The following is a 16,964-nucleotide window of genomic DNA, read 5'->3' as shown; positions in this document are numbered from 1 at the left end:
GGAGTTACAGGTTACTGATCAACAAAAAGAGTAAAGTGAATTTTCACTCCATTATGGCATCATGGTAGCCACGGAGGGAAAAATATCAAAAAAATAAAAAGGTATCTTTTTTGAGGTATCTGAATGCAGAAAGATTGGAAACCCTGGTTTACAGCTTGACGCTTTCTTCCCACCTCCTCTGAGATCACAGTGGTGTTGGGGCAGGAAGTCTGATGGAATTCAGCCCAATGACAGTTAACTCACCATTGTAACAAGCCCAGTGCAGCGGCGTGTAGCCCTGGTTATCTTTGAAAGAACAGTCCTCCTCGGAAAGTGCTATCTGCAGCAGCTCACTCAGCCACGTGGCGTGGCCACGAGCAGCCGCATAGTGCAAGGGGGTCCTCCCTCTGGAGTCTTTACACAGAATCGACACTTCTTGTTCCAGCAGCATTTGCACACATTCCTCATGTCCCGTCATAATCTGATGCATCGCAATGAAAAACACAACACAAATCTGAGAAGACTCAGGAAGCGAAGCAGGTGGCTAAGGGAGGCTGGGCTCAGAGTGAGTGGACATACGCCGGGGTCTTAAGGGAAACAGACTCTATGCTACTTGGGAGGAGAGAGGCAGGACAACCTAGCAGGGTTCATAACAGAAAGGTCTGTGTGAACACCAGCATTTTAGAAACGTCCCTTGACTCTCCCAACATAACCATGAAAGGGAATCGTGATAGAGTGGAAAGCATCAGCTTTAAAATCAGGAAGATGTCAGTTAAATTCTGGCTCCCTCTTATAAAACCTGGACAAGTCAATTTGTCTCTCTATGCCTCACTTTACCCACCTGTAAATGGGGAGAGTAATAAGGACCTCACAGCCTGTTTTGAGGACTCGTGAGATCTGTAAAGGCTCTCAGCCTGCTGTGCGGCCCGCAGGAAGTACCCAAGAAATAAGCTCCATGGTTATGGCGTTAACCGCTCATAGTTCCTCTTCTTTTCATTGATCGTGGTGGTCAGCACCAGCTTCAAATAGCAATTTTCTGATCTCTACTTTTGTTTCATTGGGATTATTTGACATGCTTTAAAGAACAGTTCAGCAGGTGTGTATGAAGAATCACCCACAGGATACATATTTCAGCAGGATACATATTTCAGGTGGGGAATGGGCCTACACTGTATAAAGAACAATTAAAAACAGCATGGCTACTCAAAACTAGGTAACCGTTGGAATAAATGATGACACCTGTACACAGTGGAGGATGAAAAATGATAGGGCAGGAAAACATTTAGTGATATGGCAAAAGGTACTTGATATACTAAGAGAAAAAAAGCAGGTTCCAAATAGCATCTTCAGTATTCTCTCTTTTTAAAATTTAAAACAGATCTATATTTAGGAAAAAAGATTGGTGATATATACACCAAAAAGTGGTTACCTCTAGGAGGTGGGATTACTAGAGATTATGATTTTCTTATTTGTGCTTTAAAAAAATTTTTGCAAATCTCCTATGATGTGCATGCAATGAGAAAGAACCAATTCTACCAACAGTAGGTGTTCATGTATCTATTATCACAATCAAATGCGACAACTCAAGAGCAGGACCTAAGAGTACCTGCCATTATTTTACCTTTGCAAAAGATCTTGTAATTTCTTTTTGGCTGACTGAGGTTAATTGGTTATCTCAGGAAACAATTTTCTTACTAAAAATTCATATGGGCAGGGGGAGAAGAAACAAGCTCACTATGAAATTGCTTGACTGAAGCTGAGGAAAATACACATACCCCTCTGTGTAAAGCTGTGCAGCCCATGATGTCCACAGCATCCACATTTGCTTCCTTTTCAAGTAACAACGAAACAGCATCAATGTGTCCATATGCTACTGCAAGCATCAGTGGGGTTCTAGGAGAAGAGGGAAATTAGGCTTTTAAAAAGATTAAAAAAATACTCACCACTTCCAGTGGGAGGATCTCCCTCTCTCCATCTCTCTGTCTCTCTCTTTCTCAGTCTCTCTCCCCTCTTGACAATTGCTTGATATTTTCTGAGGGTCCCCAACTTACTATCTGTCACTTGGAACAAGCTATCTGCCTCTGGACTCTAATGGCCACATGGAATGGCGGCAGTGGACTGATCAATACGGGTGGGGCACAGGAAGATTCCACCTCAAAATGTTCATTTGAATTCCATCATTTTCAGAACTATGTAGCACTGACCAAATATCAATTGAGTAAGGAGTGTGTATATGTAAGAGATGCTCTTGCTTCTATCAGGGCAGCTCTACTTTCATGGTTTTCTACGTCGGACTTTGGCTCAAGATTTTATTTGAACAAAGCTTCATTGCCTTAAAGAAAAGTCAGACAAGCCCAGAGACGAAAGATCCAAGTGCTGGGATCCAGAAGGTGAGGTTCCAGCTTTGGCTTTCAACATGAACTCATATATCTGGGGTGAGTCACTAGTGCTTTATTGCTCTGTGTTTCCGACTTGTAAGAGAAGACTGGGTGGGAGAACGGGCTAACAGATGGAAAATACTTGGGAAAAACAAACTCAGGAAGGATAAAAATATGAAGGATTTTTACAGTGGAGATAACTTCTTGAGGTCTGTCCTATTACATTATTAATTTAAAAAATGAGACTGTAGGGCTCCCCTGGTGGCGCAGTGGTTGAGAGTCCGCCTGCCAATGCAGGGGACACGGGTTCGTGCCCCGGTCCAGGAAGATCCCACATGCCGTGGAGCGGCTGGGCCCGTGAGCCATGGCCGCTGAGCCTGCGCGTCCGGAGCCTGTGCTCCGCAACGGGAGAGGCCACAACAGTGAGAGGCCCGCGTATCGCAAAAAAAAAAAAAAAAAAAAAAAAAAAAGAGACTGTAGCAGCTTCAGAAGAGGGTAAAAATGGATAGAAAAGAACAAAGGAGGGAATATTTTAAAAAGGCCAGAGCACATGGCTACAGACATAAAAAGTTGGCTGTTTTTCATCGAGATATACACACACACACATTTTTCTTGGATATACACTCCAGTGCAAAGCCACTGCATTATTCTAGGACCCTCATCCATGAATTTCACCCCAATATATACCCCCAACCTAGAATTCAGCAGTCAGCCCTCCTAGCTATTTAATAAATTAACCAGTCACCTGCAGTGATTTGAAATGTCAACCCCAAGCATATGAACACTTACTGTCCTTTGGCATCTTTCACGTCAACCACTTCTGGGTTGTCTGCAATTTCTAGTAATAGCCGCAAACACAGTGTGTGACCATTAATTACTGAAAAAGAAAATAATGGACATTCTTTTAACAGACCACACATATCCCTCCAAAGTGAACTTTACTGGGACTTCAAATGGGTGGTTTTCAATTGTTGCTAACAGACATCTCCAGGTTTCCAGGTCGTGCCAGCTGCTGGGCAAAGCACACAATGTGTATGTTACCAACCCATCTTCCCCTTTCTTCCTATAGGGCACTTTGGTCCTCAACTAACATTTTTCCCTGGTTGCTGTATACAGGCTTTTTTCCCTAAACAGGACAGTCTTATCTCCTCCTGTGGGACTGATCATCTCTCTCCACTTTCCAGTTATCCTTTCTGTTCCTCTAAGAGAGCCTCTCAATTCTGTATAATCATCCTGTGTCTAGCCTGCCTCCAGCCCTTTGTAAAAAGAAGGCAGAAGGGAAGAGGAGTGGGGAGGGGAGCAGAGGAGGGGAAGAAGGGAGACGGGAACAGATCTCACCTCTTTTCCCCATCATTTTACATTCTGAGGTAGACGTTGAAGCAGTTATTCTGCCCCAACTGATTAGTGGTGACTTAAAGCAAAACGTCAAGCCAGCAAGGTGTACACGAGCCATTGGCTCACTGCTCATTGATTGGCACCCCCAGGAGACTCACAGATGGACCCCCAGTAGCTGGAGGACTCCTCCATGTGAGTTCCTCAAATCAAAGCCTTCATTTCTCTGCCTTCTCCCGGCGGCCTCCCACCCCACCCCACCCCCCATCGCCTCTGTCCCCCGCTTCCTTCCCTGCCAAGCTCTGACTGGGGTGTGGCAGGCCCTCACCCTGCCCCTCCATCACCCAGCTGCCCAGGTAGGGACTGGCAAGGGGCAGGAAGTGTGGCCCCAACCTTGGGTTGGCCTTGACCGGCCAGGGCAGAACCCACACAGGGCAGGGCGAGCACCAGGCAAGATGCTTCTTTTAGGAGCTGCAGTGCCCCAGGGCCCGGAAGCAAACCTCCCTCCGGGACGACAATCCTTGAGGTGAGGTACTTTCCTCCAGCTCGCTGAATGGAACCCACAGCCTTACAAAAGGCGTGGCTTTCCATTCAGGGAGTAGGATAGGAACAAATGTGTTTAAAATTCCAAACGTGACCTTCTCTCCTCTCTGAACAATGAGAACACCATAAAATACATTGCATTAACCTCGTTATGGATGTGGAGAGAGAAGGGAATAGATGCAGCTATGTTAGGTTGATAGAGGCTCTTCTAAGAGCTGCGTTTTACAGCCCTTTTTATTGCATGCCAGTTACGAGAGAAGGCTAATTTAACAAGGACACATTTTTCAGGGACAATACGTATTAGGATTAGCTCACATTCCTCGACACCACTCAAATTAACTACAGGAATAATACCCGCATTTTGTAGACATTTCATTCAGCGAACGCTCAGCAACATCCCATTTATGTACCTCAGGAGGAAATTTTGTGGAAATATTGTTGTTGCTGCTGTGTTGCTTTTTGTTTTAAAAATTACATTAAATCTGTTACCAATGGTGAAATATGCAAGGGGTTTAATGTATGCTCAAAAGTAAATAATTAGCAGAGGACTGATAGCTAAATACTACAGGTGGTGGTATTTTATAATGCTCGTGAAATGGAGGTACAGCATATTTTGATTGATTCCTCTTTCTAGAGCAATTTGATATTCTTTAAATACTCATAATCATAATGGTTCCAAGGATTTTGATTTCTGCCTAAACAGAAAAAGGGGGGAAAAGTCATCTAAGTTCATATCACTCATCCAGGATGCTGGAGAGCAAACCAATTTCTTCAGTAGTGTGTCTTTTTTTGTGGGGGGGGGGGCAGTGAGGGGGTGGGAGGTGAGGCCGTGTACAGTAGCTTTTTGAACTTAGCTAATAGCCCTCAGTAAATATAATTCCCCCTTATCGTGAAAGCGTAGCTACCCTAGGATTCTCGTTGGCTTCCCACAAACTATGTTTTTCCGCAATTGCCTTCCAACAAAAAGATGCTACCATCTCCTTTAGCTGTGCACTGCCAAGTCCAGCTTTGTTTCAGACTAGCTCAGCCTCTCCCTGACTATGAGTGACAGCCATTTCTCATGCTGCTCAAAGACCACAACTGTCATTACAACTATCTGTGCCAAACCCTCTAAAATCCATCCTGGTTCCTCTTCCTCACAGTACGCCCAGGATTTGAAACAAACAAAAATATTGGCATCTCAAATGAGCTGGAAAAGATTCTGGAAAAGCAGATTCTCAAAGCACAGGCTAAAGCTTCTGCACAGCAGACATTTTGTGGAGAACAGAGTCAAATGACAGCCTGCATCTTTTTAATGAATGACACGAGGGAAACCCAAAAGGAGTGAGTCCTCTTGACCACTAGGGGGCTCCATTGGACCGCAACCAATATCACAGTGGCAAATGAGTGACGGTGATTATTCTTCATTGTTTACCTGTCCACAAGGGTGATTTTCCACAATCAAAACAGGCCCTTTGTAATTGTCAGGAAGTACATGGTAACTAAAGCACAATGCTTTCCTTAATAATAGGCAACTACTCTTTAAAAAGGAGAACTAAATGTAAACTTTAATACCAAGAAAGCCTAGAATACCAAACTTTATAATAATACTTATAAATACCAAAAATACCAAAAAGACTAAATGTGATGATGGGAAATAAGAATTTATAACTTAACCATACCAAACATTGCTAAAGTTTTTTCCAGGAACAATCATTTCCAGATAATTAGGCAACACCGAGTTTTTCAATCTCCATATTGTTTTTCTTCAGTGGTTTGGAAATTCAGGGATGTGGATGGCAATACTTCCACAAAATCTAACATTCCAAGGACATTTTCCCAAGTACAAGAATCATAAAGTCTTTCGAAAACTGCTTTCACTCCTTTTCTTCCTCAATACATCCATTATTTCATGGTTATTTCCCTTTATAAGATGCTATCTGCTTTCCTGATCAAAGGCCATTATCATTGAATTCCTGAGTCCGAAGGAAATTATGCCTTAGCTGAGCTAGAAACTCTTCCACATTACCTTTACATCTGTGTATATGTCTAGAAGTGTATGGACACAGTTTTTTTTTTTTTTTATGTATCTTGAAGAAAAGTCGCAGAAAAGGCAAATTACTTACTTCTTGAAAAATACATGCACTTTTTAACAGTCCCTATTGTTACACCTGATGCATCAAGAATCAGAGCAAAAGTGAAGAAGTACCGTTTAGGCTGCACAATAAGGTACCGAGTAGATTGCTGTCTGACAACTCCTTTTATGAAGTAGCTGTGAAATATCATTAATTTTGTGCTTCGAAATGCTGTGTGATTTTACTCTATGTAATTTGTCTGAAGATCATAATACATCTTGCCCTTTTTTCAGAAAGTTTTGTGACTGCCATTGGCCAAAGGTTCGGAACTCTCTTTGGAGTTAAGGGGAAGGCCAGATGCAGCACAGAGCATGTTTAGGGCAGAAGGATGGATACACGCCATCATACATTTGTCCAAATTCATAGAATGTACAACACCGAGAATGGACCCTAATGTAAACCATGGACTTTGGATGATTATGGTGTCAATGTAGGTTCATCCACTGTCATAAATGTTCCACTCTGGTGAGGGATGTGGATCATGGGGGAGGCTATGCACATGTGGGAGACAGGGGGTACGTGGAAAATCTCTGTACCTTCTTTTCAATTTTCCTGTGAACCTAAAACTGCTCTAAAGAAAAACTGTCTTTAAAGAAGAAGGCCAGAGCCTCTCTGGCCATAGAATACCAGTTATCACCAAGTGGATAGTAAGCCAAAAGCATTTTGGAAGAGTGTAGGCATGTCTGATGTAGAAAGAAAATAGATATTTTAAGAACTGGGATGAAAGAAAATGCTGCCACCCTTTTACTTGAACTTATAAGTGGGCCACAGAACTAGCGTAACCAGACTCTTGACAAGACCTACCTGAGGCATGAAGTGGGGTTCTTTTGGTTACATTGTCTTTCACAAAGATGGATGCACCCTGATTGATAAGCGCTTCCACACACTCTGTGTGTCCCTTAAAGGCAGCCAGATCCAGAGCAGTGCGGCCTTTCTCATCCCTGATGTCCAGGTCCACCAGCGACTGCAGGAGGACTTCCAAGGCCTGGTGGTGCCCATTGTAGGCCTGCAAGGGAGAAACCAACCGCTCAAATGCTTGCTCACCTTAAATCCCACAACAATCCACGGGAGGGGCTGAGGCTCTCAGATCACACATGGAGACCACTCCAGAGAGCGCGTCGGAAAGATGCTTGGAGTAATTATGGAAACACAGGCAAAACCAGAGTTAGGTGGAAATAACGCACAGACCTCACAGTTACATATGCATTTCTTCATGTTCTTCCTCTTTTGTCAAATAATTTATTCCAAAGGTACTAAATCAATGTATTCTTATATCTATTGATCTAATAATCTAAGGCAGACTAATAGCTGAATGAATTAATATATTTTTTCATCTGCTAGTTCAGTCCTAAACCTATTAACACAATCAGAATATTTTTTCAGGAGGCTTTTCTGTTAAACCTCGAGGGAAAAAAACCACTAAAAACACTGTGGACTTTGTAATTCAACAGAGGCATAGTGACCTTCTGCCACAGTCCAACATTTTAAATTTCAACCTCGTGATCCTAGGTGAGTTTCTTAATTTCACTTAGACTTTGTTTCCTCGTCTATAAGTGAGATCAATAAAAGCTGCCTTCCAGAGAAGACGAGAAGAGATAAAATTGCACCGGATTTGCACAGTGTCTTTACATAGTTGATGCTTCCTCTTCTCTCCTTTGTTTCCTCCATTGATTATAACGAAAACATAAAACCAATTACGGAAGTATATTCCATACATCAGTGCCAAGTTCAGACCTATTGTGAAGTCTTATGCTGCATTAAAGTTAGGAGGCTTCATACTAAAACACAAAACTAAAAGTCCGAAAGGTAATTTTTACTAAGTCTATAAGGTTAAAAAAAATGTAAATACACATATAAGGCTAAGGACATTGAAATAAAAGAAAGAAAACAGATAAGGATATGGTGGGGGTGGGGATTTGGTGGAGGGAAGTAAAGAAGGAGACAGAGGAAAAGCCTGTCCCCAGTGTCGTCAGCAGCCAAAGTTTCCTCTTATGGCTCCTGCACTTTCTGTTTTTCTACTGCAGCAATTACTCAAGGCACGATTTATTTGAAAAACGGCTTAGCACAGACAAAAGACTAATTTCCTTAATACACAAAGAACTTATACAAACCATTTTAAAAACTAGGAAAATGTGTAAAGGACATTGAAAAGGCAGCTCACAGAAAAAGAAATATAAAAGGTCAATACACGTACGAAAAAAACCATGTAAATTTTGAGGGTACTATTTTTCAACTACCAAATGGCAATGATTAAGTTTGGGCATGTCCAGTATTAGATAAGACATGGTGAAAAAAAGCAATCTATGCTCTGGTGGTGGGAGTATACACTGGTGTGACATTTGTGGAGGGTGATTTGACAAAAATCTATCAAAAATTGTAAAAAAGTTGCAAATAGTACATATAACAATTTTATAAAAAGCAAATATATCCAGATAGACACATATCTGTATCTATGTATATTTCTGTATTCATAGAAAATTTTAGAAGGATACAAAGGAAACTGTTAACAGTGGTTACCTCTAGAAATGGGAGGTAAAGTAGTGAACATGTGGACTCATTTCACCTTATCTTTTAAAAAAGATTTGAATGTTTTTTGAATGTTTTGAAAAACATTTGAATGTTTTTCCCAAGTACATGTCAACCACAACAATAACAAAAACTAAATTAAAAGGACCCACAAGATTTAAGAGTGCTGATAGGAACTGTTTTTAAAACTTTCTCATTATATTATTTTTGTAAATGATTATGATTATTATGTTACATATTAAACATATATATGTAGTATAATAACTCATATGCTGATGAATCCCAAATTTATATCCCAGTTCTAACTACTTCTTTTACTTTGCAAGACATATATATTCAACTGTCTATTGAAATTTCCACGTGAATACCTAATATGCATCTCAAGCTTAACATGTCCCGAACTGAGCTCCATCTCAGTAAATGGCAATTTTGTTCTTCTAGTTGCTCAGGCCCAATATTTTGGAGTCCTCTTTTGTCTTCCCTCTTAAGCCCAGGGTTGTAGCCCTACACAAGGGCTCTGGGACATTGGGGCAAGGGGGTGCTAACAAGTAGCTTCCCCACCCCTTCCCACTGCCTTGCCATGCCCTGGTACAGGGATATGTCTGCTGAGAGGAACGGACACTTCTGCTAACCACACAGAGGTGTCATCAGGTTCTCGGGCATCCGGCAGAAAATATCTATCCATATCCCTGTTGTAATTCACACACAGGTGGTGGGTGACTAGTAGCAGCCCTCAATTGCCACGATCATCTCTACTGCCAAGCCATAATCATCTCTACTCTTTCTTTAAAATATATCCAGAATCTATCCAGTTCTCACTATACCACATCCTCTGTTGCCAGGATTATGGCAAAAGCTTCCCTTTCTGTCCTTACCCTCCTGCAAACGATTACTGGGCAGCCACAGGATGAAATCTTTTGAAACTCAAGTTGGATATAGCACTCCTTGATGAAAACTCATTGATAATTCCCTCACTGATAATAAAATCCCAAACTTCTCATGACCATTCAGGCCCTTAGGATGTGGCCTCCCTCGACCCTGTCCATCAGCATAGCCCCCCACTCACTCTGTTCCAACCACTCTAGCCTGCCCTCTGCACCCCCTATGACTAAGTAATGCCTGTCCTCCTCTGGGCCATTGCATCTGTCCTTTCTGCTTCCCCTGCCTGGAAAGCCCTTCCCCCAAAGAGCCACAAGGCTTTTTCAGTAATTCTGCTTCAACTGTCCCCTTATCTGGCGGCTTCTCAGAGCCCATATAAAATAGCCCACTACCCTTCTCCTCAACATATCGGACACTCTACACGCCACTTATCCTGCTTTATTTTAGCTTTATAGCTTTATATATCACTGGATATCTGTTACATAGCTATTGATTTGTTTGTTATCTAAGACTGAAGGTACTTTATGTGTACTGCTCACTGCTGTATTCTAGACTCGTGCACGGCACAGACACTCAACAATTATTTGATGAATAAATGAATGAATATAATGACTGCTATTATCATTTATTAGTATTAGTGATAAGAATATATTTTAAAAATAGCAACTATTTATTGAGGGCACTGTGTTGAGCTCTAATCTTTGCAAACATCCTTTTTATAGATGGAAAAAAACCAAAACAAGCAATGTTAATTAATTCACCCAAGATCACTGAAGCTAGTAAGTGACAAAGTCAGGTTTGAAACCCACAATCTGTGACCACTAGAATCTATGTTTTTAGGCAATGTCTTATAATTTTTCCCAGTAATTCCATTTAATTGACTTTCAAGCAAAATACTTTTGTGCCTATGTGTAATGGCTCAGAGAGCTTAATAACAAATATTGAATCAGAAACCTAGGATGGAAAGCCTTTAGTCTATCCTAACTTCTGAAGCAATAGTTGATTTCATTGAGTACTTGCTGTGTGTCAGGCAGGACTAGACATGTAGCACCTTATTTAATTATTACGACAAGCCGTGGTTTGGATGCTATCGTTATCCCCATCTCACCAACAAGGACACAGGAAGGCTGAGATGTTACTCAGCCCTCAGCCTTATGTGGTGGAGCTGGAATTCAAAGGCAGACCAGTCAGATCCCAGAGCCTGAGCTGTGGGCTTCTCATGAGCTCCTACTATGGATAGGATGCAACAAGACCATAAGATATATGCTTAACTTTTTATTACAGGAAGTTTCAAATTTATATAAAGAACAGAGGATAGTGTCACAAATTCCCAAATACCCATCACCTAGTTTCGGCCATCATCAACTCGCCATTGGTGATTTTAAGCGAACTTGGGAGCACCTATCCTCCTATAAAGGGCTGTGGCAACAGGAGCACCTACATCAGGGTGTAAGTCAGTCTATCTCATTTGACTCTGGGCTTGAGTCTGTGGCTTCTTTTTGCATAACACCTCTTCTAATTTTAAATTGTAATGGTAGTGACTGATTCAGCTTATGCAGAAATCCTGACTTTACATCAAAGGGAAATGAGTCCATGTAGATAATAGGTTGTTCTAGATGCTATTTGCAAATGCTCGTTCCTTCAGTGGCAGTTACTATGATGACAAGGATAGTAAACATTTACAATATCTGTCAATTTGACTTAGCCTAGGAAAATAGAACTGGCAACCTATAAACTGCATGCATATCTACAAAGCACCATGGCTCACATATTTAGATTTTAATAAAGAGAAAACCCAGGGCAAAGAGAAACAGATTCAGGAAGGAAGGTGATGTAGACAGATCAGCACTGTTCAGGACAGCAGAGCCACATCAAAGGGCACTTAACTTAGGCGCTGACTTAAGAACTTAACTCCTGTAAAAGACCCCTGCAGTTTCTCCTTTAATTCTCACAACAAAAAATAAACCCGTTTGCACGTGTTAAAGTTAAAGAGGCTTAACATTAAAATAAAATGGAGTGAACCCTGCCGAAGGAAAGCTTCAAAATTCCAATCGATATTTTCTTCTATATCAGGCACTTAAAAATTCAAAGACAGGATGATTGAAAGGCCAGATTTATATATAGAATTCCCTTTGTTTCTTCCATTAGTCAAGCCTGCAGCTCTTGAATTTTAGTATCCAAAAGCATTACGATATGGAGTTGAAGACATAAAACTATGTATACTATACTTCCAGGGCAATTTAAGGGAAATAATAAAGGTAATTTTGCTAATACAAGAATTTTCACTTACCTTCACACTTTAGGGCTTAACCCTAGAAACAAACTACCATATAATATGGAATTCTATTCTGTGGTTAAATGCATGATTCTGTCTTTAGGCAGTTATGTGGTTCTTAGAGTCTATAAGAAAGTATAAAATAAAGCTTTAAACTCTCTGAAAGAGACTCAGGTAGTCAGGAAAGAAGACCTTTCTCATATCAGCAGTGCATGAGGAACACTGTCTTATTTTTCTTTCTATTCCCATCCTAAATCAGGTGTTTAGTGGGTAAGTGGGTCTATTCCCATCCTAAATCAGGTGTTAAGTGGGTAAGTCTAAAATATCTCCAGGAAGAAGTAATCACACAAAAGAGCAAATATGCTGGTTCAAAAAGCATGTAGCATTTTGGCTTTCGATAGACAACCCAGTTTAAGCCTTCACTAGAGGTGGCAATCAAACATTTCAAATTTGTTTTACAAAAGACTTTAAAAAAATCTCCTTAAGTAACTTAAATACTTCTTAAACATAATTAATTTCTTTGAACTTTTTAGATTGGAACTGAGGGCAGCAAGGAGAAAGAATTTGGGATCTCAACAGAATCCATGAAACAATGGGTCCATCTGGAAATCTCGACAGCTGGAGCCTTTCATCTGCATAGCCGTGTTTCTTGATTTAATTTTTTTCAAGTGGATGAAATGCTTATGAAATTCACTGGGCAGATAACCCTGGAGACTTGACTCATTCAACCAGGAAATAGTAACTCAAGGCCGGTCAGGTTTCTTGGGGTAGTCAAGGTTTGGGGGTATCTGGTTCTCTTTCACTGTAGAATCTTCCACGGAAGAAATAATGTGCCTTGGGTTTTAATCAAGTTAATTGCTACAGGGGGCCCTGGGGAGGGCGATGGGCATACTTGCGGGGTTCTTGGAGCAAATAATAATTTCTTTAAAACGTATTAGCTTTTAGAGGGAAAACATAAAATAGTTTTAGAATTGACCCACTGCTATCACCCTGGTCAAAGTTATCACCATCATCGCTTGCCTGGTTGTCTAGTTTCTGCTTTGTTCCCTGACAATTTAAACTCAATGCAGACGTTAAAGGGATCCTTCTAAGATAAAAGTCGTATCACAACATCTGTCTCCTCAAAACCCTCCAAACGGTTTTCTCTTTTGCTCAGTGAAGAAGTCAAAGTTCCCCCTGGAGTCTGTGGCCCTCCCCCGCCTCCCTGCCCCCTCTACAACACGCGGACCCCTACCACCCTCCCTGCATCACTGTGCTCCAGCCATGGTGGCCTTGCTGTTCTGGGAACATGCCAAGTGTGCTCTCACCCCGGGGACTCTGCACTTCTGCCCAGAGCATTCTTCTGTCCGAGAGCAAATGGTTAGCTCGTCGCATCCCCGGTCAAACGTGAGATGCTATGTTGTGGGAAACAGCGCCCAGTCTGCCACCTCGATGCTCTCTGTCTCACTGCTCCCATTTGCAGCAGCACTTCTGACCACCTGCCACGTTGTATATTTACTTGTCTATTGTCTCTCCTAGACTGCACACTCTACAAGGACAGTGGCTGGGTTTTGTTTGTAGCCATGTCTCCAGCTCCCGAAACAGTGTTTGGTACACGCACAGTCAGTATATGTCAAAGGAAAGAATGATAGTGATGTTACTAATAGCGAGGATGATAGTGCCAGGTGCTGTTCTAACTGCTTTACATGCATTAACCCAGGTCATCCCCCCAGTGGCCCTATGACAGAGGTACTGCTATTCTCCCCGTATTATGAGTGGGAAAACTGAGACACAAGAGGTTAGGTACTTGGCCAAGATCATACAAAAAACAATTAAATAAATTAACAAATTGGAAAGGGTTTGGGGATCCTTAACTGACTCACTCCTTTTAATTTACAGATGGAAAAACCATGTCCAGGCGAGTTGCTAATGAGAAGACTGGTGGCTAGGATCCCCTAGGTATAGAACTACCAAAGCCCAACTCTCTCCAATGATATGGTACCACCCTGTCTTTACAGGACTGGGAACCCACAACACTTAGCAGAGCACCTGGCACCCAGTAAGCACTCAACAATAATTTTTGAAAGAAAAAGAAAAAAAAAGAATGAGAGATGATAGAATTTTTTGGAAGCTAGGAAAGTCTCTTCTCATGTTACCAGCAGGCTTAGCAATGCAATCAACCCCACCTTCATAGGGCATGAGAATTCTACCTGAGATAACCTTTCCAATAGGCCTCTCCCAGCTTTGGGGTAACTTCCCCAGGCACAGCAGATGGCTGGGCAAAGATTCTAGGGTCAACCTTTAGAGCAACCTGTACTAAAAGCCAACTGGTATGAAATTTTATACATGTAAATATCCCGCCCTCCATCCACCTTTTCTACTCTAAGCCCATGTCTGGAAGAAAGACGAATGGACATTTTAGCCTGATTTCACTGGACTCAGTGTGTGCGTGTGTCCGTGTGTATAGTCCTGCATTGGTAGATGTGGCAGAGGGTGGTGAGTGGGATGTTATCAGGTGTGCTGGTGAGTATGTGGGGAGACTGGCAAAGAAGCGAGGGCTCCATGAGTGTGATCGGTTCATCCCAATCCTTGTGGGATGGCCTCATCCCTTCTTACCTTGCCTGACTGCTTAAGTATGCCATCAGTAAAACGCTCCTCTCTGCTCTCCAAAATCTCCATCTCAATTTCTCATCAGAAGGAAACTGAGTAAGTGCTTATGTGTGCGTGGTACTGAGTGACATGTCATAACCATTAAACACAGAGACCCAGCACCCTACTCTTCCCAACATCCAGTCTCTGGGTGCATCCAAACACCTTCTTGATGGCCCTGGACCGAGGCCTCACAGCTCAGCAGAGCCCTGCGTAGGTGAGCTGGCTGTTGCCAGTCTGAGAGGTGCCTAGGGAACAGCTGCTGCTGATCGACAGTTAGCAAGACCTTAATTGAAGTAGAGTGGTAGTGAGCTTCCCAGCTCGGTCACCCTCAGAGAGAGTTTGGGGATCCTCACTCTGAGCTATTGCATTTCTCTTCAATGACTGGGATGTGGAAAGGAAGCTTTACTGGTGGCAGAAAAATTCCTGTTCCCCTCCCTCCCAGATCTTACCCAGTACAACAATCAGCCCCTGATACCTCCTCTGAGACCCCGATTCCAAGCCCAGGCAGAAGCAGCAGAGTTGGAATTATGCATATTTTCATCTTGCTCTCACAAGTCTGTATTTAAATATCTCAAGTTTTTAATTGTGGCATTCGATTATCTGTAAGTTCAGTTCTTGCTGTCTCTACTTAAATCTCTAAAACCAAAATAAAACATTTCCTCAGTTTACTGATTTAGCTACTAGATAATAATAATTTAGAGACTTAAAACATAACAATCATTATTCTTAAGGGCACTGTGATACGGTTTCAGGCACGTTGTCTCTTTTCCTGTATCCTCACTTCACAGATGGGGAAATCGAGGCTCAGCCAGGGTAAGTCATGTGTCTGAGGTCACCAGTGAGAAGCTGGGATTGGAATTTGAGACATGCTTTCTCACCGCAGCCTCAGCCTTCACCCATGTACTGTTTCCATTATGAGTTACTATGCATTGCTATGCTTCCCTTTTAAGAGCAGCCTAGTTTTAGGAACACTTAGGTTCTTTTTGTAACAGGGGAAGCTGCCCACAGCATCTCACTTACAGCTAAGTGGAGCGGACTCTTGGTAGCACCAGCATCTGACTCTTCAAAAACGCTGTTGGTTCTTTCCAAAAGCTGTGGAGACACAAAGAAAACAACAGTACGTGAGTGCAATTTGCAGAAGGAATCCTACTTTATGGATACAAACGTTGTCATAAATGAGAAAGGAGGCTTCAGAAACTTAAGAAATCATGCAACTTCTCAGAAACATAAGAAATCTGATATAGCATATCTAAAACAAATATGCTAACTGAATATTTCAACTTCTAGGTCATCTTAGCATTTGTTATTCAAAAGAAAGCTTTCATACTTGAAAAGTTGCTCAGCTTCACCAATCTAGGCAAATAATTCATGTTAAATCCACTTCCCACCCAGCAGATCGTCACAATGAGAAAATTACAATACCCCAGGTCTATTCCATTATCAAACACACATTTATGGAGATAGCATTGCAAAAGACTTAGGAAGCTCTTGTTCTCACGGAGCTTACATTCTAGAGCGGGAAAGCAGAGACAAACAAATAAACAACATACACGTAAGAAGATATCTGGTAGTGAAATATGCTGTAATGAAAGTAAAGTAGGGTGATGTGAAATGGAGTGACTGGGAAGTTACTCTACAGCTGATGGCCAGGGGAGGCCTCTCCAAGCAAGGAGATGACAGTTCAAGTGAGACCTGAATAAGAAGAAGAGTGAAATCAAGTCAAAATGTCGCAGGAGAGCATTCTGGGAGCAGGAAGGAGTCAGGGCAAATGCATCAAGTGGGGATGAACACGGTGAGTTCAAGGAATGGAACAGATAGTGTGACTAGGGTATGATGTTGGTGAGGGTGTCAGGCAAAAGACATTTCATTGACTCTTGTTGGGAGAACAAATTGCTAAAACCTTCCCGGGCAATTTTGTGCATATCTTTGACCCTAGGAATTAATCCCCAGTAAATAATTAGACAAGTGCACAATGACACATGTATAAAGAAATATATTCATTCAACAAACACTTGATGAATGACTACCAATGTGCCCAGATACTGTTCCATGCACCGATTCAATAATAAAAAATATATTTAAAAATCAATTTTTTCATGGGGGGCAGGGCAGGCAATAGAAAAAGGAAGTTATATAATTAATTAGAAGGCCGTAGGTGCAATGGAGAAAGATAAAACAGAGAAGGAGGGTTCAGAAGGCTGGAGGAGAGGTCCATTTGCAACTTTAAATACAGAGATCAGGAAAGGCCTTACTGAGCAGCTGATGGCTGAACAACATCTGGGGGCGATGAGAGAGCCTTGTGGATAT

At 41.8% G+C, this 16,964-nt stretch overlaps 1 protein-coding gene across 1 annotated transcript in view; it reads right to left on the bottom strand.

Annotated features, from left to right (window-relative positions):
• ANKRD44 (ankyrin repeat domain 44) overlaps positions 1-16,964 on the bottom strand; it is a 319,078-nt gene that overhangs the window by 20,746 nt on the left and 281,368 nt on the right. Inside the window, exons 17-21 of the mRNA XM_060016372.1 lie at positions 15,678-15,749; positions 7,151-7,352; positions 3,147-3,234; positions 1,755-1,872; positions 244-460 (exon numbers count right to left, since the gene is read on the bottom strand). Of these exons, the coding sequence (XP_059872355.1) occupies positions 244-460; positions 1,755-1,872; positions 3,147-3,234; positions 7,151-7,352; positions 15,678-15,749 (697 nt within the window). The remainder of the gene's footprint in view (positions 1-243; positions 461-1,754; positions 1,873-3,146; positions 3,235-7,150; positions 7,353-15,677; positions 15,750-16,964) is intronic.

Source organism: Delphinus delphis, chromosome 7, assembly GCF_949987515.2.
Source record: "Delphinus delphis chromosome 7, mDelDel1.2, whole genome shotgun sequence".
NCBI lineage: Eukaryota > Metazoa > Chordata > Mammalia > Artiodactyla > Delphinidae > Delphinus > Delphinus delphis.
This window is presented reverse-complemented; position numbering and strand designations above follow the sequence as displayed.